The 24,922-nt window shown below is 44.0% G+C and overlaps 1 protein-coding gene across 1 annotated transcript in view; it reads left to right on the top strand.

Moving 5' to 3' along the window:
• HYDIN (HYDIN axonemal central pair apparatus protein) overlaps positions 1-24,922 on the top strand; it is a 234,138-nt gene that overhangs the window by 64,392 nt on the left and 144,824 nt on the right. Inside the window, 8 exon segments of the mRNA XM_060253816.1 lie at positions 3,781-3,916; positions 5,113-5,277; positions 10,862-11,014; positions 13,671-13,909; positions 17,232-17,490; positions 18,274-18,417; positions 19,348-19,491; positions 21,251-21,564. Coding sequence (XP_060109799.1) covers positions 3,781-3,916; positions 5,113-5,277; positions 10,862-11,014; positions 13,671-13,909; positions 17,232-17,490; positions 18,274-18,417; positions 19,348-19,491; positions 21,251-21,564 — 1,554 coding nt within the window.

The raw sequence follows: 24,922 nt of genomic DNA on the forward strand, positions 1-24,922 counted from the left end.
GGTTGAGAAGTACAAGAAGATGGGTCCCTGCCCCAAGGAGCTTAGTTCTAAAAATTGGCCTAAAGGAAGGACAAAAGGGAGGGGAGGGAGGTGGAAGCAGGGAAGAAGTGGGAGATTTGTTCCAGTCACACATGCTTGGGTATGTGGGAGAGGGACTAAAAGGTATTCCCAAAGCATTGTATATTTTACAGCACATGTGTTTGCCACAATCAAACATGGTAAGCTTGACAGTCAGTTGATCGCTGAATGACTTAAAAGCCTGTCGGTTTGGCACTGAATGACGTAAAAGCCTGTCGTATAGGTTTGTACCAGGTTTTTAAATAACAACTGCACATGTGCAAAAATGCTGCTTATTCAAGCAGATCAGCAACCATGAATGTCTTTAAGAATCTACTTAAACAAGCACTAAACAGCAGGATGTTTTTAAACTTGGCATTTATGATGACTGATTTATATGATTTGTGACTGATTTAACTGTCTGTTTAAAGATTTGCTTTCTGAGTGTCGCTGCAAGAAGGGGAGCAGAACAGAGCTCAGTTGGGGTGTGTGAGAATGCAAAAAAATCTGATCATGCTGTTTTGAAGGAATGTAGTGAAGCAAATAACAAGACCAGGACCCTGCAAGATTATCTTACAGCTCAGTCAGTGGACCTGTCTTGTGTGACTGAGACCTGGGTCCGGGATGGTGAAACAGTGACCCTGAAAGACCTTGCCCCACCAGGTTTCTCAGTCTTGCATCAATTTCGAACTCGGGGTAGGAGGTGGGGGGGGGTGGCTTTGCTCATTCAAGAGGCTTTCTCCTTCAAACTGCTCCCCATCCCAGAGATTACTAGAATAGAATGTGTTGGCCTGGTGTGGGAGTCAGAGGTGAATCTGGTCATCAGTCCGGTGTACTGATCACCAGGTGCACAGCGGATGGCCTTCTGAGCCTGTTGGAGGCAGTGGCTGGGTGGACCTTGGAGTACCCACAGCTGTTGGTTTTGGGGGACTTAAAAATTCATGAGGATGAACCTGCTGCCTCTGTTCAGGCTTCAGAACTGTCTTCCATGGTGGCATTGGGACTCAAACAAATTGTCTAAAACTTACCATTTCTCGGTAAGGTAATTGAGAGAGTGGTAGCTGAACAGCTCCAGGGCTTCCTGGAGGACACGTCAGCACTAGACCCATTCCAGTCAGGTTTCTGCCCTGGCCATGGGACTGAGACTGTCCTGGTTGCCTTAACAGACAATCAGTTGTATCAAAGCAGGTCAGCACTGCTGTTATTGTTAGACCTTACAGCAGCGTTTGACACAGTCCACTATGATCTGTTGATTCACCACCTTGCCGATGTGGATTGGCCTTACAATGGCTCTCCTCATTTCTCCATGGTCAGGGACAAAGGGTGGCATAAGGGGAGGATGTGTCTTCAAGATACCCCCTGGTTTGTAAGGGTCCCTCAAGGGACACTCCTCTCCCCGATGTTGTTTAACAACTATATGTCCCCCCCTTGCCCAGCTGGTATGGAGTTTTGGGCTAGGGTGTCATCAATATGCAGATGGCAGCTGTATTTGCTGTTGGGCGATTGGTCAGCCTCGATCCCATCATCTCTGGCTGAGGGTTTGGAGGCTGTTGTGGGCTGGCTAAGCAGAGTAGGTTGAAACTGAACTCTTCAAAGATGGAGGTTCTGTGGCTGGGGAGACTGGGGCTAGAGTTAGAGTGCAGATTGCCTGCCCTTGACAGGACTCCCCTCCTACGTTGCTCGGACGTAGCCACAGTAATCCATGTGATGGTCACTTCCAGACTAGACTACTGAAACTCGCTCTATGCTGGCTTGCCCTTGACTTTGGCCCCGGACACTCTAACAGGTCCAGAATACGGTGGCATGAATCCTGATGGGAATGCCACAGACGGCACATATTCTACCTGTGCTGTGCCAGCTACGCTGGCTTCTGGTTGAGTACCAAGTTAGATTCAAGGGTCTGGTTATGACCTTGAGTGGTCAGGGACCAATGTATCTATGGGACTGCCTTCTTCTATATCCCTTGAAGAGTATTATGCTCTATAGGTAAAAGTCTACTGGTGATCACTGGCCCCAGAGATCTGGCTGTCCTCAACAAGAGCCTCTTCAGTCCTGGCCTCAACCTGGTGGAATGCTTTGCTGGAAGATAGTAGGACCCTGTGGGATCTTCTACAATTCCCCAGGGCCTGCATAGCAGAATTGTTCTGCCAGGCTTTTGCTTGAGGACAGTGATAGTTGTTAGGCTGGTACACCCTTCTCCCCCCTCCAAGGGGATTCTCTTCTCTCGATACCTCAAAAGCTGAATTGTTGCACACTACAAAGGATGTTATCAGGTAGTGAACTGTTTTTAATTAATGAGATTTAGTGATTTTATAGGTATTTTATGTTGATATACATCACCTGGAACCCAGCATTGGCCAGGATAAGGCGATTCACAAATCTAATTAATAGTAATTATAATAAACTGCCAAACATCTGCAAACAGGCCAACAAACAGATGATGAGTTCATCAATAATTTGGCTCCCTGTTCATGACTGGCAAATAGGACATGAGCTGAACCAGTGGGTGTTCAAGCAGTAATCCCCAGCATAGTGTCCAAAATCTCCATGCTGCTCACTACTGTATTTCCTTATGCCCTCTTCTTTCTTTCCCAAGGCAAAGAACCAATTCTAACTTTCCTCCAAAGAACAGCAGAGAGCATTTTGGGCCAGAGCCCAATTAGTGAGAACTGTGAAGTGTTACATTCCCAGACTTAGGTGTGTTTCCTTACAGGTGAAAGCATGATCCAGTTAAACAATGCAGTTGGAGTGGGTCTGGACTACTCCCATGGAAAATTGGCAAGACAAGATTTAGTGATCATCTGTGTTATGTGGAGTAATGTAACAAACCAGTGTTTGTTATCTCTGCATTTGAAGCAACAAGGAAGGCAAAATCAATAATCCTTGCAATTGTGGATGCAGACTTGGAGTGCTGGGTTTTCACTCTCCTGCTTTTGATGCACATACACTTACATATACATACATTTTATGGGTGTGTGCTCAGTATATGCCGAGCTGAATAAGAACCCGAAAAATACGGATAAGGTTTATTCAGTTGAATACAGATTAGACAATCTGATTCGGCTACCAAAATAGCTGTGCCCAAATAAAAGCTGATGTTATTCGGCTTTTATTCAGACATGGCTAAAAGGCATTTGAACTTAATTTAAACTAATCAATTCTCCATTACACCCCATGGAGATGGTCCCTATAGGGTATAATGGAGCTGAATAAATTCAGGTTTCCCAGTTATTTACCAGAATACCAATACAATACTGATACTGGTATTCAGAAATATTTGGAAATATTGATATTTTTCAGGTCCAGTAAACCTGAATTGTTGGAAAAACTGATTTTTTTTGCACACACCTAACACACACACACAAACACATAAACACACCTCTGTCTACTCAATGTAGTACTTCATGCAGCTGATGAAAAGTTTCTGCCACAGTAAGTGTCCTAGTCTTTAAGCTGCCATAAGACATCCCTGGCTCATGAGAAAATTGTAAGCTGCTAACAAGGTTTCAGGGTGGGGAATCTCCCCATTCCTTGGGCATTATTGATGATGATAGAAGATCTGCAGATTTGAAAACTGTGACCGCATCATTTTTTGTCCACTTTCAGGAGTATTTAAAGTCTAAGTTGCTCATGTGAGTGATGGGGTTCCACTTGACAGTGCTGTGTGATTCTCTGCCCTCAAAAGTCTCTTCCTCTATTTATGTGCTTCATTTAATTGACTAGATGCATCACACCTACCCTGAGTGTGGCTAATTCCATGCTGAATTTTGGACGTTGCTTTCTGAAGTTCCCCTACCAGCAAATGGTGCATCTCATTAATGACAATGACCTGCCAGGATGCTATGGCCTCCTTCCCCAGGTATGTGCTGTTGTTAATTGTGCTACCACCATACTGTTGTGCTTGCTGGCTGCGGAAATGGTGTTTCAGATCCAGACTGATCTTAGGGTGCCAGGCCGGGTCCCTTAGCACATTGTCATGTTCTAGTACAGTAAATATGTTGAAAGCAGTGACCACCCTGTTAAGGTCAGCTATATGGTGTTAAAAATTTAAAAAAAACATTTGCACTTAAGCACAGAAACTTTATGCAGTATCCCCCATCCTCCATGGTTCCTGGTTAACGAGAAAATGCTCACTTTGGTGTAGTGGTTAAGTGCACGGACTCTTATCTGGGAGAACCGGGTTTGATTCTCCACTCCTTCACTTGCACCTGCTGGAATGGCCTTGGGTCAGCCATAGCTCTTGCAGAGTTGTCCTTGAAAGGGCAACTTCTGTGAGAGCTCTCTTATCCCCACCTACCTCACAGGGTGTTTGTTGTGGGGGAGGAGGGTAGAAATTGTAAGCCATTCTGAGACTCTGAGATTCAGAGTGAAGGGCAAGGTATAAATCCAATATCTTGTTCTTATTCTCTCATCAAACAAATTATGAAGATGATCTGACTCCAACGGTAACAAGGGAAAGAAATTTACTTACTAAAATAGGAGCACGTCTTACATGACGGATTAACTTTGAAAAATATTAAGTTGCTACAGTTCCAAGCCCAGGTAAGAGAGAGAAGAGAGGTCTCATATAAGATGAAAAAACAGAATGCAAGCAACAGCCAAACAGTCTCAACATCTTACCAATGAGAGGGTGGGGCCAACTGCTAAGTGTACCTCAGTGAGAGAATTCTCTTCACCCTTTCCCTCCCAGATCCTCTTGCATGTAGAGTTACAATATCCAATGGGCTATGGGTAGGATAGGGTAGGGACAAGAGAGGAAAAATGGCAAGACCCATAATAACATTTTCCTGGCTTGCATTTCCTGCTGTTGAATGTCTTTTAAGTTCTGAAGCTTATGAAATCTTACAAAGGGTTCTGAAAATAGTTAAATAAACAGAGCGGTCTTGTGGCACCACAAGCAGATCTTATTCAGAAGCTACTCTCAGAAGTCTACAAAGCCAGGTAGGGGTCCTTCGTTGGAGCTCTGCAAGTGAAAACCTTTGCAAGGGTTAAGTTTTGCTGGTGAAAAGCACCAGGTGCTTCATTGGGAAGGCTAATTGTGATGCTTTTGTCTAGGAATATGAGAAGAGTCCTCCAATCCTGCATTCCAGTCCAGCACCTTGTGGCATCATTCCGCCTCATGCCATTGTTGAAATCCCTGTGGCTCTGGAAGTCCAGGAGAGGGGGCAGCAGGAAGCCATAGCCCATATTGCTGTTTTTGGAAGTGAAGACCCGCCTTTGGTGAGTGGAAAAAAAATCTACCTTAACGGAAGATCAGGAGGTCTCACCTTGCCTCAGGCAAAACTCAACAACTGGTGTCTTTCAGAAAACATATGCATAGGTTCTCTGCCAGGGTTATGTCCCCTGTGAGAATGAGTTGAATTGTTTCTTCACATCAGCAGGTGCATCAGAGAAACTCCTGGAGAGGGAAAAAGATGTGGAGTAACCCTGATTCAGTGTTTGCACTACCTTAAATATTTGACACACAAGAGCCCTTGAAAATAGCAGTTGGATTGGCAAGCTTCCAAAACAATCATGAAGTGAATGTTAACAGTTCTGGTTTCTGAAAACATCATATTTGGAAAGTGTTCCGAAGTTCCTGGGTTAGGGTTGGGGCTGGCATCAGCATATCCTGAGGTGGGGCAGCTGCCAGGGACCACTGCTGTCAACCTCACCACTCACTTATTTGCTAGTGCTCCACTATGCTGTCAGCTACACCCACACCAGGCCAACACATTCTATTCAGCTTCATGCTCCTGGGAACAGGGCTGTGGATGGTGGTGAGCACAGGCAGCAGGAGTGTTCACAAAAGGACAGGGTAAGGAACACAGGCAGGTGGGAGGCATCTGAATGGGAGAAAAGTGAGCATGTGTGGTGGTTAGAAGGGGAAGGGGATCTTGGGTGCTTTCTGCCTATTGCTTCTGGAAATCTGGAACAGGCTGTCCCAAATCCACATCTTTGTAATGTGTGCATGGTCGTCTCAGGACATTACATCTGAAGTCTCAGTCCTGTCTCTAAAAGCTGCTCCGCTGCAAGCTTAATTCAGACTTGCATCTAAAGATTAGCAGCCTAAGATGAGGGCCATCCTCCACCACCCTCCCTCTTTTATAAACATGATGTTGAGAAATGGGGGGAAAAGCACTTTATTCAAAGCAACAGCGAGGCAGGACCGGTGGCTGATGCTTTCCTTCACTGCAATTGATGCAAAAGCTGTAAGAAGTCACTAAATGGCTTGCTGTACTTTCACTAATAATGCAGATTCACACATTACAAACTCCAGCCCCACACATTACAAACTCCAGCCCCACACATTACAAAAACTCCAGCCCCCCCAAAATGTGGGCTTTCTACAGATGTGTTCTGGGAATTCTCGATTTGGAACTTAATTCTCAGATGCTTGTAGGCACAATCCATATCGGGACCACAACACACAAGGGAAAGGGGCTTCAGCCTTCCCCCCTGCACACTGTTTTCCTGAGCTATTTGCCCTTCGGGGAAACTTGCTTGTACTGATAGTTACACACAGGCTTCCCACAATGGAGCTGTTTCATGCTTGGAAAATAGAATGTGTGTGGGAGGAGTCTGAAGCCCCTTCTCCTAGCATGCTATGATACTAATGCAAATAGGGCCTGTGTGCATCTGGGAGCCAACTTCCCAGCATAGAACTCTGGGCACAGAGTTGGTGGCCACATGGACCTGGTAATGTATGAGTCAACCCTAAAGGTACCAAAACCCCAAGCCTTTGGAAGTACAGCAACTGCTGCAGTTTTTACACAGTTAATGCCCATCAGGAGAAACCGAATAGTATATGTTCTTTAGGTCAAGGAGAACTGACTCCATTCTGTGGCCAGCTGGGCTGACATTGTCCAAATTTGTGCCATTCCCAGGGGAGACATTTCAGGAAAAGCAGCTTTCCCCACTGCCTTTCATCCAAGGCCAGGCACACAGGAAAGAATGTTGTTGATGCAGAACATAGTTTGGCACCACTGTGGAAATAAATCACCTAACCCACGAAAGACAAAATTGGAAAGAGAAACCAGGGCTTTCTGATGAGCAGCCATTTAAGTCTTACTGGGTGATGAGTATCCTCATCCTTAATGTCCGTTCTTACAAGCTGTGGAGAAACGCCATCTGAGAGTGTTGGTGCTTCATCCAAAAAGGCAGGGATCAGTAAATCCATTCAGCCGGCTTTGTAGCCTTCCCCTCACTCCCCCCCTCCCTTCCAGAGCCAAACCAACAACGCTAGGGGGAAAGTCTCCTAGAGAGGCAGGAAGGGCTGTTGTTCTTGCCATGTGTTAGGCAGGAAGAGAGGCCAGATTGGAGCGAGCGCTCGAGCAAGCATGTGGTGAGCAATGGAGGCTCCTGCCTGTGGGGGAGGCCTGCTCAGGAAAATGAGGCCTCCAGGCAGGCAGACTAAGTAAGTACTTCACAAGACAGGGCAAGTTTAGATCAGGGCCAGCCGGATGCGTTTATAATCAACTTTATTTTGTTATGCTGTTTGCTGTGCGGGGCTTTGCTGTGCTGGGCTGTGCTGTGCTAATTTTGTAGATGCAACTGCTTTTGTTTTGGTGTTTTTCTTTTCCTATATTTTTCTCTTTTAAATAAATGTTTTTTCTGTTTTAAATACTGGCAATCTCTGTACCACATAGATCCCCAAACCGCTTTAGGCCACGCTGTTTTTGAGAAGGGGGCCCCGGGGAAGGAGGAAGGCATGCAGTTGGATAAGGTGCCAATCCTCCAGGGGTGCCCCAAAGAAGCGCTGAGGCCTCTGTGAAAACCAAGTGCAGGGTGGCAGAGGACCTGGAGGCCTAGCCTCACAGCAGGAGAGGGGGATTGGGAGTCCTGTTCCTCTCAATCTGAACCCCGGGACTGAGCAGGTGGTGGCAGCGCGCCCAAGGGGCAGGAGGAGACATAGCTCCCTCCAGGAGTTGGCGACTCAATAGGGAGCTGACGGGACCGGGCCTGAAGGCAGAATCGGGCCGGTTCCGCCACACAAGCCTTACTGTCATTGCAGTATCTCTTCTTCCCTCTCAGGAGCAATCCGTATCCATGTGTATCTTTTATGGGACTGCCCTTTGAGCTAACGCGCTGCGATAGCCCATCGGTATGAGTCAGAGATCACATTTGGCTGGAGCAGGCAGAAGCTTTGTCTCCTCTACCAGCCCACCACCTCCGTTGCCTCGCTGGTCTGGCCTGTAGTTCCAGTCATTTCAGGGCTGGTTGTGCTAATTTAACATATTGCAAGACAGACTGCTTGGCACCGAGATTTGTCAAGGGTTCAAACCAGGACACAGAGTAAGGGTTGCCTCTGGAAGGATTGATGGACTGCCTTTCGGGCCGGAGGCAATTTACAAAACATGCTACAGCATGTACGTTAAAAACAAAAACATCACTCCATCACAATCCGTTTTGGGTTGTATGGACAGCTCGATGAAAATGTCAACTCAGTGTGCAGCAGCAGTGAAAAGACAAACTCTATACAGGGATTATTAAGAAAGGAAATAAGATGGCCACAGATGGAACATAGTGTTGTCAGGCTCTTCTGGTGGGTCTGAGTCCAGAACTGTCTCACCCTCCAGGGTTGCTTTTTGTGAGGCAAGTGTCCCAAGATACAGCCTCAGAATACAGCAAGGGGAAGAGGGGATCTTTTCACCCAATTTCCCCATTCTGCTGTGCCAACTACCTATTGCCACCTGCTAGGGAATGGATCTGACTTTTCCTCCTCAGCTACTCCAGGGCACACCTTTTAAATGCTTCTCCAAGGGATGGCCAACTGTGGGCTCAACCAATCCTCTCCACAATCCAGTCCTGGGGAGGTGTGTCTGTGACAGGGCCCTAGGCCAATGGATACTTGTCTTGGATTACTGAACTCACTGGTCTTTCACTTAAACTTCTTTAAAGTGCTGGCTGCTCCGCCCAGCCTTCTCTAAAAAGGTCAGTACTGTCTCTTGTCTCTGTCCCCCTATCAGAACTCTCCTGGATCTCAGTGCCAGGGTCATCTGTGGTAGAAACTTGATTTGGTTGGCTTCTGCTGCTGAGAGCCAGATGGGCTCCTTTTCAATGGCTGTTTCCCCAGATGACTCTGTCAAGGCCGTACCCTGTCACAAGCTGTTAACCAACTTCCCCAGCTTTAGGGCTTGCTAGTGCAGCATGCCTTTTGTGGGACTTGCATTCCCCTGGGGCTCAACCAATCCTTTCTGAAGCCCCTTCTCTGCAGGGGCAGAGACACTGACCCTGGGCAACTGTACAGTTCAGGTGGATGTACTTCAGAAAAGATATTACAGAGTTTCAAAAGTACAGACGAGTGCAATCAAGATGATAAAGGGGTGAAACTTCTTTCCAATGAGAGAAAGCTAGATATTCTGGGACTTTTTAGTCTGGAAAAAAGATATGGCTAAGGGGAGACATGATAGAGGTTTATAAAATTAGGTATTGGGTAAAGCAGGGGTGTTGAACTCATTTGTTGAGAGCCAAATCTGACATAAATGAGACCTTGTTGGGCCAGGCCACGTGTGTTTTAAGATTAGGTAGATTTAAGATAGGTAGCAGAGATATAAGCTTTATAAAGGACACAGACAAACACAATTAAAAATTTTTAAAACACGCTTAAAGCATTAGCATTTCTTGATCTTAAAGGTGCTTTCTTTGTATTTCTCCCATGGAATCCAGGGAACTGGGCAAAGGAAGCTCTGGCTCTTTCTTTCCTTCCCCAGGGGACCAGGAGAGGGAGGAGCCTCAGCCAATAGAAGGGAGAAAGGCTTGGCTCAGTAACTCTGCTGTGCGATTGAGAGAGCCTCACAAAGCAAGCTATCCCTCTCCCTCCTTCCTCCCGAAGGGAGGAGCCTCAGCCAATGAAGAGAGAAGCAAGATAGGAACCCTCTGGGGGCTTGATTTGGCTCCTGGGCCACATGTTTGACATCCCTGGGGTAGAGAAAGTGTGTAGATTCCACGCCCCCCTTTTCCCATTACATTAGAACTCTGGGGCATCCAATGAAGTTGATGGGCAATATATTCAGAACAAAAAGAAGTACATTTTCACTCAATAAATAATTAAACTGTGAAATTCAGTATCCATGGATGATGATGATGATGATGATGATGATGATACTGGATTTATATTCCGCCTTCCGCTCCGAATGTCAGTGTCTCAGAGCAGCTCACAATCTCCTTTATCTTCCTCCCCCACAACAGACACCCTGTGAGGTGGGTGGGGCTGAGAGGGCTCTCACAGCAGCTGCCCTTTCAAGGACAACCTCTGCCAGAGCTATGGCTGACCCAAGGCCATTCCAGCAGGTACAAGTGGAGGAGTGGGGAATCAAACCCAGTTCTCCCAGATAAGAGTCTGCACACTTAACCACTACACCAAACTGGCTCTATAATGGTGGTCACCAGCATAAGTTACTTTAAAAGGGGGATTAGATTGATGAATAGAGAAGAGATCCATTCATAGCTGGTAGACAGGATGTCAGAAGGGAATCTCCATATTTAGAGGCAGTAAACCTCTGAATCCCATTTCTAGGAAGTGACATCAGCAAGAGCAGGCTTTTCTTTTTGTAGAAAAAGCCCAGCAGGAACTCAAATACATATTAGGCCACATCCACTGATATCACCATTGTTTCACAGAGGGCTTTTTTGTAGATGAAGCCCAGCAGGAATTAATTTGCATATGACACCAAGCCAGCTGGAATTGCATTCCTCAAAAAAAGCTCTGAGCAGGAGGCCTTAGCCTCTGTGCTCTGTTTGCCCTCCAGCACAACTGTTGGCCACTGACAGTTGGACAGTGAGGTGCTGATTTTTCAATCTTTGCTGTTTTTCCCTGGAGCAGGAAATTGATCTGGTGACCTTTGGAGAAGGCCCGGTTGTTTATGTGCATCCTGCTACGCTAGATTTTGGCAATATACAGGTCTTAAAGGATGCCTCCAGGATGCTCTTCCTTTCCAATCAATCTGTTATTCCTGCACCATTCGAGGCAGAGATGGTGAGTACGAAATGCATTAATTAAAAAAAAATACTGGTGGAGCAGCTGATACACCTGTCTTATATGTGCTTTGGACTTTCATTTAGCAGTATTCCCTTCCCTTCTTTGCTTCTGCCTACATATGTGGCCAGATCCTCTATAATATAATGACAGCAGTTGAGATGTGCTCATGTGAATTACAACTCTCAGTGAGTGGGGCAAGGGATTCCTAAAAACTCTCTTGAGAAACCTGAATTTGGATGCACCCACCCATACTTTTTCTTATTCTTCATCAGCAAAATAGGAGTCATTGTTACTGACCTCTCATGTTGGGACCACAAAACACTTTGCACTTCACCCACATATTTTGCATGAAGACCAGACTATATGAGCTGGAGAGCACCTAGTTCAAATCTCAGCCTCAGGTGACTGCAGGCAGGCCACTTCCTCTGCCTTGGCCCCCCTCTGTAACATGACAGGTAATGACCACCTGTCCTCTGGCCTGTAATGAGTACTGAAGTCATGTGTTGCAGGGCAGTTCCATGACACAACCCTGTCTAGCCAAGGGCATTCTTGAAAACACTACTGTACAAATCAGTCTTCTTCCTCTGGGACCCTTGCACAGTTTTCCAAGATCTGTCACTGGGACTGCTCGCTGTTAATCCTGTGGGTACTTAACAATTACAACAATAGAGGTGGATGTTGGAATTAAAAGGCATCTCCAGCTGTGTTCTTAACAGCTGCATTGTGCCTCCCTTCCCAAGTGCACTGCTGAGCAATTTCAGAAGTGATCACCACCTCTGTTTAATTACTGTCAACATTCAACCAAAAGAACACTTGTGCAGCCAGTGAAACGGTCACAAAAGAGCAGCCCATTTTTGAGTGGGTATGTATTTTCACATTGTCGGTCCTTCTGGGAAGCCGATGTCTGATTATCTGATGGTGCCAGTGAGAGTTATACAGTTTAATATGTGAACAGATCTGGAAATGTAAACCATGGTTGATGGAGATGGGTTAACGTTGCATTTATGTTAGAAAACGATCAATTACTTCTATTCTGACCCCACCATAGATCATTTGTTGGGATGTGACTTCAAATACAATCTGAACTAAGAACCAGTGTGTTGCTGTTCAAGGGTGGCTTGAAGTTAGACTGTGCTCCACCAGTTGGTCACTGGCTATCTTCTGTTGGCAGCCTGGTGCTTGATGGTTGCTTGGAATCTTGCAAGGAATTTTGGAACAAGTGAATTGTGGTGTGAGTGCATAACTTAACAAGGGCAATACTCATTGCACATGGAAAGTTGGACTCAGCCTATATGAACCTAGTTGAAATTTCTGCTAAGCTTCAGTTCTTCCAGGGCCAAGTCGCTCTGTTTCCTTCTTTTCGATGTAACCTATTTCAGGGATTTTTGTGGCTATTCATGGTTAAATATCAATTGGATGTATCTAAACTTCATGGCTAGTGGAAGACAAACCTGGCTGCTCCAGAGGAGAAGTAGATTCAGGGATTTCCTCCCCTCTGCCCGGAAGAGGACTGTTTCACTTGGTAGTTGGGCTGAGGCTACTGAGGAATAGGGGAGAAGAGTCACTGACTCCTGTCAGCAGCCAGGGGAATAAGAGTCATAACCTAGGATAGTGTCACCATTTTCATCTGTACAAAAAAAAGACCAGCATGAAGCTATTGTAATCTTAATGTCTGACTGTTAAACTGAGCTATCTCACCTTCCTTCCACTTGTGGTTAAGTTTTTAGACCAGGGGTGGCCAAACTGCAGCTCAGGAGCCACATGTGGCTCTTTCACACATATTGTGTGGCTCTCAAAGCCCCCATTGGCTGGCTTGGAAAGGGCATTTGTCTTTTTAAATCATATCTCCAAACCAAGCCAGACTGGTAGCTTGGAGAATGCATTTAAATGTTAAAGTTGCTTTATTTCCACCACCTGCCTCCCCCATCTTTCTTTCCTTCCTTCCGGCTCTCAAACATCTGACATGTGTTCTATGTGGCTCTTACATTAAGCAAATTTGGCCACCCCTGTTTTAGACTATAAACTCAAGGATAAGGCCTGCCTTTTTGCTGATGTAAGCCAATTTGGGAGATGACTGTCAGAAAAGCAGGTTGTCAGTACAAATAAATAAATATATTTACAACATTTATAATTTCTTAATATGTACTTAATATCTCCCTCCTTTCAAATAAATGCCAAGGGCAGTGAACAGTGCGAAGAACATATTTTAAAAGCATATGAGAGTATATTATAAAATGTCACTAGATAAAATACACTTTTAAAAGCAGCAAATATTAAAAGTGCAACTTCATTATATAAATAACCAGTTGCAACAATAGTTATAAATAAATAAAATTTTATTTATATCCCGCCCTCCCCGCCTAGGCAGGCTCAGGGCGGCTAACAACATATCCATACGATAGTTATACAAAAACTTTAAAATCAGCATTATCTTAAAAACCGTTCTAATTCACATTTAATATAATTAACATAATTTAACAATAACAGTAGTTTTAACAATCACAGTAGTTAAATCATAGCAATGGAATATTTATCTCTTTAAACTCTGCTGTCTCTCTGAGCTTCTTAAACCCCCTTCTCAACCCTTTTGATATGATTGTGCCTGGCCAAAAGGGATACTGAAGCTAAGATGAGCTTATGTATTTTGTTTCAGGCCCGCAGTAATTCTCTGTGGAGGATTGAGCCCAGCAATGGTGTAGTTCCTCCAGAGGCTGAGATATCGATCACTCTGATAGCACACCTGGATGATACTGTGGAATTCCAGGACAAAGCCCACCTGACCATAGAGAACAGCAATTCCTATATCATCCCAATCCAGGCTACTGGCATTGGTACAACCATTGTCACAGACAAGCCCTTCGCTCCGGCCATCAATCTGGGACCGCACTTCAGGTAAGCCAGCACGATTGTTTCCACTGCCCTAACCTAGTGCACACAGCATCCTGGTTTGTTTGTAGCTGCAAAGGTAATGTTCTCAAATATCTGTCGTGAAGATTTATAGTGCTATCCTATGGAGAGTGATGCCCTTCCAGATCCATTAACTTCAGTGGACTTAGAAGGGTGTCACTCTGCTTAAGAAGGCACTGGTCTTTTTTCTGACCATCCTGGCTCACAACTTCTGCTACACCTCCCTCTATTCCTGTAGCTGTTGCTCTGACCTGGTGCTCATTCAACCCACTGAGATTGAAACAAGGTTATGATAACGCTCCATATATATTGTGATTGGCTGAGTGTGAAAAACACTGACAAGGGCCACACATATTTGTGATATATATCACTCAGGCTTTTTCTTCTTAAAAAATAATACAAATGTATATCACAACAGGAAAAACAAACTTAACATACAATGTTTGAAATAAAGATTGCATACCAAACCATCATTATTCTTAGTTGATATTAGATATACACAGTTCTATATATATCAACAATGACCCAAAGTTGCCTTTCTTGGAAATCATAAAGGACTTAAAGCTAGGTGTAAAAGCTGATTTCTTTTGTCCTTCAGGCCTCATGAACTCTTCTTCATTGTCTTGCACCCAGGTTTCTTTCATACCAGCCCAGCTGTCAACTTCCAAATTAGCTAACCAATCACTATGTTTGACTAATCAAATACTACATCTAGGACAGATCCTTAGATCACTAGCTGTCAAGTAACTACTTGAGCTGTCATTCAGTCTGGATGGCTAACTGTCAAACAGTTAACATGACATTTCCCAGCTGTTATCTATTGCTGTGCAAATAACCCACTTTTAGCTGCTAACAACTAACTATCTCAGATACTTTAAGTAATGATCCTAAAGGTACTTAAACATTACTTTTACAGAAGAAAGATATAAGATTAAAAAACAAATACTTAAATTCAAATCTTTGTTATGATCGACCAGTTTCTTGTCACCATTATAACAATTTTCTTTCATATTGGTCTCTGTGGCAGTTGCAGGACCAGTAGAACCAGAACCTGCCATTCCTCATCCATGATTGCACAATGATTTTATCCCATTTCCACACACAATTGGAGCTTTTCTATTGAACATAGCATCAACTAACTATTGTTGTGAGGAGGCCTCTTGTGTCTTGCTCTTTATATTCAACATCTCCAAAGTTAGTTGGTGAGTTACATAACTGTTACTCTGTAAGCATATAATCATGCAACTGAAAATACTGGAACTATTCTGTTTATCGAGGTTGCCTTCTCTTTCTTCTTGCTTCAAGAAATATGCACTGCTCCTTTACCATCACATCAATATATCTTGTGATTTATTCTCAACCCAAACAAATGTTGAATTTTCAATTTTAACATCAAAGTTGTGAATAAAGGACATTAATGCTGGTATGGCTAGACTTAGCATGGGCTCCTGTTCACAGGATTCACCCCCAGTCTCTCACAAAACTCCTTTCCAAGGCCTCTGTCTGTGGTGAATCCCTTGTGCCAACTAGAATATACACATTAGGGATGGGCATGAACTGAACCACAAATTGTGATTTGATCTAAAAATGGCCAATTTGTGGTTCATTGGGAACTGGTTCATCTGATCCTGCCACACTTGAACATGAAAGCAAACCAGCCTTTTTTCTTGACATGTCATTTGGCTTATGTTTTTTTTAATTTTCCAGAAAGTCTGGTGCCAGCATGATTCCCCAGCCCCTGTGCTTCTGGTCAGTTTCACTGGAAATTGAACAGAAGCACAGGGGGCTGCAGAGAGTAGAGCTGCTGTATCTAGTCAGTTTCCAAGCTTCCTGGGGTGAAACTGATCAGAAGATACAGGGCAGCTTCCTTTTCTCTAGGAAGCAGTTTACTGGGGGCATCTGCTTTGAGGGACTGTAGTCCCCCCCCCCCCCCCAGAAATCCAGTTTGCACCAAACTTGGAGAGCAGGTAAAGGAGAGTCCATTGAAGTGTGTGCCACAAGTTTGGCATCTCTAGCCCACTCGGGACGTTTTTACACTTTCCCAAACCAAATGAACCAATGAACCATGAATCGTTCAGGAAACTGAAAAAAAATTGAAATGAAACAAACCACAATTTTCGTGTTCTGTGCCCATCCCTAATACACATCACTGAGCACATGGATCTGAATACCAGCACGAGGACTAGTTTTCCTACCATAACTGGCCATGGCCAGTTGGAACAGAAGCTGGCTGCTTATAGAAGGGAGAGGGGAGAACCTAAGAACACCTGAGATGAGGCAGGACTTCTCATCTGAGCAGTGAGGCTCAGAAGGGTGAAGAAGTACCAAAAAGGAAAAGGCAGACATTTAGGCAGTGTGGTGGAGGAACAATGGCTGCAGAAAGGAGCAACATAGTTAATTGGAAGAAGGCCATTGTGGCCCTAAGTCAAGGGCAATGAAGTAGTTCCAAGACTAATAACAGCAACTGATCTTTGAGCAAAGCAGTTGCTCCACATACCTCTGCCATGGGGAGAGGGATTACGCAGTTTTCGTAATTGCATTATCTGTTCCATGAATTGATTAGAATATGTCATGAGATCATTGTACAGAAAGTTAAGATTTGTTGGATAGAAACTAAAGGGATTCTAGAGCTATCTTTTTCTATTCTATAGCATGGGGTCTTATTATCTAGGTATTATTTTTAACAAACTGCCTGAGATAATTTTATTAACAGTAAATGTTTAAATCTAACTAAATTAATTGATTTAATTGATGTTTAATAATGTTTTAAATAAATAAATTTGGACAGTGTCTACCTTATTCTTTATCTCTCTGCAGAGTTAGCAAAGTAACACTAGGATTTTTGTTTAGCAAAGTGAACTCAGATAGTGGGCTTTATCCCACAATCCATCAGTTGAAGGCACCGATAGTCTCGCCAATCTTCATAGCTTCCTGGCTTTCCTCTCCCGGCAGCAGCCATTTCCAATCCTGAAAAAGTCTGTTGCTCATAGAATAGTAGACACACAGGTGAGAGGCTGCTGACCCCCTGGGAGCAAAATTCTGGGGGGCTCTTGGACTTCAGTGAGAGGGGGAAGCAGGCAAGTCCTCTTTTGCAAAATCTGCAGATGGCTGAATACACTCCATGAGCGCCATTCCCAGAACTCCTGGCATCACATCTGTTTTGGTCCTGGCTAGCAGACGAGGCATGCACTGAACGAAGGCAGCAGTGCACAAGTCAGACCATACATGTTCTTACTTGACTTTCAGGAGAAGGGAATTGTCATGCTCCTTACTTGCCTTCCCACTATAGCTTTTTGCTGTTTCCTAGTTTGGACCCCTGCTGCTATCGCTTCAAGATAACAAACCGTGGGCGTCGCACCCATCAGCTTTACTGGATGACAGAAGGTTTCCCCCCGTTTTGCCAGCGCAAAGCCAACCCTGTTGTCAGTGCTAACACAAACAATAGGAGCTCCCATCCAAAGCCTGGGTGCCGGCTTCCTGTGTTTAAACTGACACCATTGAGAATGGAGCTGGCCCCTGGAAAGACCATGGACATGATGCTGGAAGGTTCTTCTGACACTCCCAAGGTAACAAGTCGTGCAGAGGATTATTTTCCCCCTTTAGATCATAGAGATCACAGGTCTGTTGATGGTTATCATAAAAGAACAGGGGTCTGCATGCTTAAGATAAACCTAACCTGACAATTCTTGAAACGTCAGCATGAATGTCAGGATTGTGTTTTATTTAAAATGCAGAAAATGAGATCAAGTCTTATTGAGCCCAGAGAATGATTTAAAGGTGCTTGAACTGACAAAGGGATCCTTGACTTTCAAAAACACGTACCCTGAATATTTTGTTGGTATCTAAGATGCGACTGAACTGGAATCTAGTTGATCTGTCATAGTCAGTGTATGGCAGTTTGGTACCCTTTCCAAAGTCAGAACTGGATGCCCACCTAACTTTTCTGGGGATAACCTTATGAGCGGGATGCTTGATTCCTTGTGGAGCTTGTTAACGGGCTAATAACCCAGTGCAGATATCACGTTTCTGTATGTACATGTTCACAGAGTCAGGCCTTGAGGACTAAATGTAACAAGTACATCACAGCTCAGCAATGGTGACTTTGCATTAGACTGCCCTTCGGAGAGATGCCATCTTTCAGTGGTGCATGCTACATAGCATTGTTACCAAGCAACTCTCCTGAACTGTGGGGAATGCTTTCTTGGTGTCCATTGGTAGCCAAGAGTGCAGTTTTTGCTGAGCTTACATTTGTAGCCATAGTTCAAAGCCTACTGAAAGCACCAGAATAAAGCCTGTATAGCCGCACCAGTTTTGGTTCCGATGATAACCTATGCTCCTGGCATGCACAGGTGGTGAAGGAAAGGCTGATATGCCATGCCATCATAGGGAAGCAGTCTGGGAAGGAGCGTATCATGACAGTGGATGTCATCTGTGAGTTCATTGCACCTGTTCTACAGATTTCCTCCAGCAAGATCATATTCCAAGTGGAGAAGGTTAGTGCTTTGTCCTTTAAACTACCTGCTGGGATGTTACAAAGTTCTAGTGCAGGATGGTAGCCAGCGTGGGGCCTTTAGGGGGCACCACCAACTTGGAGTTATTTTTGGCCCTACTTAAGTATGCATAACCTTGCATTTACACATCTATTGCCACCTTACTGGTGACTCAAGGCACTAGGAGCGTTTTGGAGAGCAAAGAACTTGGGGATACTGTAGTGGTGGCAATCTGCAGGAGATGAGATGCCTCAGCACATCAGGAAGAGGGGTGGAGAGGAAGAGGTTTCCCAAAAAGGTGTGGAATTCATTACAAGCATGCATCTTGAGCATCTGAACTCTCTTGGTCACTCATTGTCTTTAGAGCAGGTGACCAAGGAGTGGTGAAAGGGAAAGGAAGCCTGGGGGGAACACGATACTTTTCACTTTTCCTCTGGCATTAGAAGAGGCAGCTGGGGCTTCTAGGAAAGTTTCTGCATCTTCAGAATGCCCTTCAGAAAGCCTCTGTTCAGCAAAACAGTCCCAGAAATATGTCTGCAGTTATACTCATGAAAGATCTTAGTGCATGGAAATGGAGGCTGACTTTTACGGAAGTGAAAATGAGACCTCCTTAGGCTGAGTATATTTCCAGCTGTTCCCAAGAAGTCATGAGTAAGACAAGAAGTGAGACTTGACGTCCCAAGAGATCTTAAGAGATGCAGTGGCGGAGATCCTTGTCGGGAATGTTTGTTAGATACTAAACATCGTTTGGCTTGGTATAGTACTGGTGCTCACCTGAAAATTTCTGATATATTATACAAGAAAATGTTTAACGTGTACCTTGCATACAGTCATCACTGTATGCCATATTTCATTGTGGCAGCATGTGATCCCTTGGTATATCCTTTCTTCATGTCTTTTTTGGTTACTCGAGTGTTTTTGCTATTTCTCCAGAGCCCTGGTGGTGCCTTAACTGCACAGTATGAACCTCTGAGCTTGAAGAATGTATCTTCTTTGCCACTCAACGTCCTTCTGACCTTGCAAGACCCTTTCTTCCTCTGTGATAGTACATGTCAGCCTCTGTCTGAACCCTGTCAGGTAAGAGGACTTGCTTTTTCCTCAAGGCATCTTACACCTCAAGATTTTATTTATTTATTTATTATTTAAATTTATATTCTGCCCTCCCCACAAGCAGGCTCAGGGTGGATGACAACATAAAAATATATTGAATCAGTATAAACGTAGTGGGTCAGACACTATAGTGATTGCAGCATAGCTCTTTTATTAGCAAAAACCCAACTGAAAACACATGTGGCTAGCCACAGCTATATACACAGAAACTCCACCCAAAACATACCTCCAGCAATAAACAACCCAATTGAAAAATGGGTGCTTAGAACCTTCATTTGCATGGGCTTCATTCAAATGGATATTGCCTAATTGGCTGGCTCAGCAAGGGCGGCCAGTCTGAATGCAGCTGCATGGAGCCTCTACAACAAAAGGTCTTTGTTTGAAGTTCCCAGTACAGTATAATAACAATTTAACATCAAGAAAACAGTATAACATTTCTTTAAAACACAGTGTTTCCAGCAGGAAGCGTTGGTCTCCAGCTTCATAAACTGGGCTACGTAAGATGGTAGATGGTACTTCAGTAATATCAACAGTTACAGCAGTGTTGGGCAGGACTAAGGTCTTCCTGTATGCCTGGTTGCCTCAACCAAAGGCCTGGCAGAACAGCTCTGTTTTACAGGCCCTGTGGAATGGCAACAGATCCTGCAGGGCCCTGATCTCTGGTGAGAGCATGTTCCACCAGGCTGGGGCCAGGACAGAAAAAGCCCTGGCCCTGGTCAAAGCTGGGCAGACATCCTTTGGGCCAGGGACAACCAGAAGATGCTGTTTATGATATACTAGAGGTATGCAAAAAATAATAAATGGGGAGGTATTTTTCTATTGGGCCCAGTAAATATCAGTATTCCTGAATATTTCTGAATCCCATTACAATATTGATACTGGGATTCAGGAATATTTAAGCAAATATTTGTGAGACTCAAATTTATTTGGCTTCATAACACCCTATGGGGACCATTCTGAACTTGCTGAGTTGTGCTGCAGCGGTGGCACAATTCAGCAAGTGAACTCAGAAGATCACTCACTCAGTCACACCGTGGAGGTAGCATGACTCTGCAGGTTCAGAGGTTCTGGGTTAACTCGCCATGTCGTGCTGTAGCGGTGGCACAACTCTTCAAGCTCAGAAGGCATTTACACTTTAAATGCCTTCTGAGTTTAGTTGCCGAGTCACGCTGTGGAGGCGGCATGATTCAGTGAGTGAACTCAGAAGATCACTCACTCAGTCACACCGTGGAGGTAGCATGACTCTGCAGGTTCAGAGGTTCTGGGTTAACTCGCCATGTCGTGCTGTAGCGGTGGCACAATTCTTCAAGCTCAGAAGGCATTTACACTTTAAATGCCTTCTGAGTTTAGTTGCCGAGTCACGCTGTGGAGGTGGCATGATTCAGTGAGTGAACTCAGAAGGAATTTAAAGAAATCTCAGTCCTCCCCACAAGCAGTCTCAGTCTCTTTAAATGCCTAAAAGCCAAATAATATCAGCTTTTATTTGGGCATGGCTATTTCGGTAGCCAAATCAGATAGTATAATCTGTATTTGGTTGAATAAATATCTGAAAATACTGGTAAGGTATTTTTCAGGTATTTATTCAGCCTGATATATTCTGAGCACGCACCCCTATTACATTTCCAACCCAAGAGATCTTTGAATAGTCTCATACTGGTGTCTTTAAGAACCGTGATTAGAGAAAATACAGATTAGTGTGTTTTTATTGTATCATTTCCCATTTCAGCCTATACCAATAGATGTTGATGGGGAACATCATCTTTGTGTCGGGTTTGACCCCACTTACAGAGATGACCTTTATAATCGAGTTGCAGAGGAAGTCTTAACTATCCGTTACCTTGAGCATCCTCATGTGGACCATGTCAAACTCCGGGGAGAGGTGCGCTTTCCAAACCTCCACTTTGAAACTATGGATCTGAATTTTGGCTGCATCTTGAATGACACGGAAGTTATTCGCTACGTTGACATGACCAACTGCAGCCCTCTTGTTGTCAAATACCGATGGTCCTTTTTGCCAGATGATCAAGGGACCCAAATAAGGTAAGAGCAGCAACATGTCCTCTTTTGAGAGATTTCCCCATTCATGTTTCCAGCTGGCCTTTTTTGGACATGTGGTCACCGAGGAGTTACTTCTAGCTAAAGAAAGCCAGTATTCTGGGATGGGCCAGCTGGCTATGGTGTCATCTGTGTGTATAGCTGGCTAGTTCAAGTCTGTGCCTGTGTCTTTTTTATGGCTATGAATACTGATTGATAGACTTTTTAATTTTTTTAAGGGCATATACAAATAAAGCAAAGACCGCAATTTGCAGGTCTTGAAAAAGTATATTAGGAGATATGATGTTGTTCATTTTACTATTCCAAAAGCCAATAAATAATGGTCATCTCTTATCTTTCTAAAAATGTAGCTCTAAGTACATGGTCATTTCCTTGATTTCTATGAAAAAATAAATTAGTTTAGTCAACAAATCTATTCTGCAAACAAACTTCAACTATTCAGAAAAAGATGAGGAGTCATCTTCTTTTTTTTTTTGACAACTACTACTTTTTGCAGCTGTTAGTGTACCCAGTGGTAATAAAGATCAATATCCAGTAAAAGATTATTCCAGTGGCATAGCAGAATTATCTCAGGATCCAGAGGGATTTCATATCCCAAAATTAATTAAACATTTTAATAATTTGTGTACAAAAATCTTAGGGGAATGTCAAATATTTGACAGGTATAATGTGATAAAAATTTAATAGACTTTGATCACACGTTCCTTTCAGTTAAAATCAATTTTGCTTAAAAACAAGAACACCACAGAACTCTGAAAAACATAGAATCTCAGACTTCTGTGGGAGCGATGTGTTACCTCTTGTCTTTCATTATTTGCTATAGGTCTTTAGCCCCACACACTACACTTGCCTTAAATGTCCCAGAAGTGCTTCTATGGCTTTTTCATTTGAGAGAGCACAATTTTGCTAGAAATGTTTGGGAGTGGGGATTATTTTGTGTTGCTCAACATGCAACTGTTTAGATTGTTGGATTGTTTAGATCCATTCCAATCTGGTTTCAGGCCTAGTTATGGGACCTGAAATGACCTTAGTTGCCCTGGTGGATGACCTGTACTAGGAGACGGACAGAGGGAATGAGACTCTTTTCCTGGACCTCTCAGGGACTTTTGATACCATCAGTCATGGTATTTTTCTGGGACTTTCAGGACTGGGACTGGGAGGTACTGTTCTGCAGTGGTTCCAGTCCAGTTTGAGGGTAGGTTTTAGAGTATGGTGCTGGAGGACTACTGCTCTGCCCTTTGGCTTTTGGCCTATGCAGTTCCCCATGGTTCCATCTTGTCACCCATGCTTTTTAATATCTATGTAAAGTCACTGGGAGCTGAGCTTTCATCAGTCTGCAGATGACACTCAACTCTGTCTTGCGCTACCAGCAGATAACAGGGAAGCTTTAGAAACTGTGAATACATGCTTGGAGGTAGTTTTGGAATGAGCTATCAAGGGCTATCAAGATGAAATTCAATGCCAAAATGGAGATGCTACTGGTGGGGGAAAGTCTGACCAGAGTAATGGGTTATCTCTTGTAATGGGGTTGCACTCCCCCTAAAGGAGTAGGTTCATAGCTAGGATCTGGGCCTCCTGTTGGATAAACAGGTGGCAGCAATGGCCAGGGGTGCCTTTCAGCAGCTTCAGCTGGTGAGTCAACTGTGGCTCTTCCTGGATAAAAGGATCTTGAACTATGGTGTGTGCCCTGATAACATCCAGATGAGATTACTGCATTGTAAAGAAGAAGATGATGATATTGGATTTATACCCCACCCTTCACTCTGAATTTCAGAGTTCTAGGAGTGAAATGTCCTGTTTCTAGTTATTCTGAGATGGAAACCAGCATTTTTCAGACTTCCCAGTCTTAGATATCTTCAGTGGTATGTATTTAAGCTCACGATCTCCTTTACACAGCAAACACCCTTGTGAGGTAGGTGAGGCTGAGAGAGCTGTCACAGAAACTGCCCTTTCAAGGGCAGCTCTGGGAGAGCTATGGCTGACCCAAGACCATTCCAGCAGCTGTAAATGGAGGAGTGGGGAATCAAATCTGGTTCTCTCAGATAAGACTCTGCACACTTAACCACTATACCAAACTGGCTCTCTGTTAAGAAGATTGTTCAGGAGCTATGGTTGGTACAGAATGCTGTGTCCAGAATGTTGACTGGAGTGGGTGGTAAGAATTATATCAGTCTAGTCTTGTTTCACCTACACTGGCTTTCAGGCTCAGTTCAAGTTGTTGGTATTGACCTTTAAAGCCCTTTATGGCCTGGGACCAACATACATTAAGGACTGCCTCCTCCCACATGAACCTACCTATTTATTTCAGTTATCCTCAGAGGCCCTGCTTTGCTTGCCCCCACCATCTGAGGCGATTAGATAGATAGATAGATAGATAGATAGATAGATAGATAGATAGATAGATAGATAGATAGATAGATAGATAAAACTACATTTCTTCACAAACACATGAACCTGTGCGGCAAACTTCCCTGAAGCTGGCTTTACTGCAGATATTTAATTACAAGTGCAAACGGATTTTCCACAGTGCCTCAGGAACCTAGCAGACATAACCCCTGCATTGATGGACTGCCATTCTGAATTACATCAATAAATGATTTCCCTAGGATTACAGGAGCCAGCCCAGTGGAAAGTCCATCTGGGAGAAGGAAAGGCCTCTGAGGGATACCATAGCAGCTCATTAAGGAACTTGATTATTAAGGACAATTCTGAGTATTTTCTTTCCAATGCTGGGCATCATCATTGCTTCCATGCAATTCATAGCAGTTAAGGAAGTCCCAAAGTATCTCTGGATCTGATAAAAGAACCAGGTGGCTTTGCCACTGGATAGTAAAAAGCAGCTGTCTAAGGCACAGCTTCTCAATGGTTGCAGGTGCATTTTCTTGTGCATTCTTACCTAGAGAAGCAGCTGTCAGGCAACAGGTGAAACACCTCAGTAGGATGGAGCCCTGTAGGACTAGAACAGAAGAGCAGGAGGAAAAGTTAGCTTTTGGCATCAATGTGACAAAGGAACACACCATGGTGCCTCAGGACTGGAGGTTATGAGGACACTAGTCACACAGCAGACATAGCATGGTACTGAGCCAGCAAGATAGACCCTTTGGGGATGCAAACACTTTGCTTTGGATGTTGAACTTCACCAGAACATTTATGGGAGGAAAGGAAGAGGGTATGCTGTAATCTCAGATTTATATAAAATCCCAATAGCCCCTGTTGGATAAACTAATCTTACAGCATGATGGGATTCCAAGGGCCTTTCTAATCCATACTCATTTTTCATAGGGGATGATATGGACATTTTTGTTCCACAGAGCACAAGCGCATAATGTTTTCACAGGCTACA

This window comes from Heteronotia binoei, chromosome 14 (assembly GCF_032191835.1).
Source record: "Heteronotia binoei isolate CCM8104 ecotype False Entrance Well chromosome 14, APGP_CSIRO_Hbin_v1, whole genome shotgun sequence".
Taxonomy (NCBI): domain Eukaryota; kingdom Metazoa; phylum Chordata; class Lepidosauria; order Squamata; family Gekkonidae; genus Heteronotia; species Heteronotia binoei.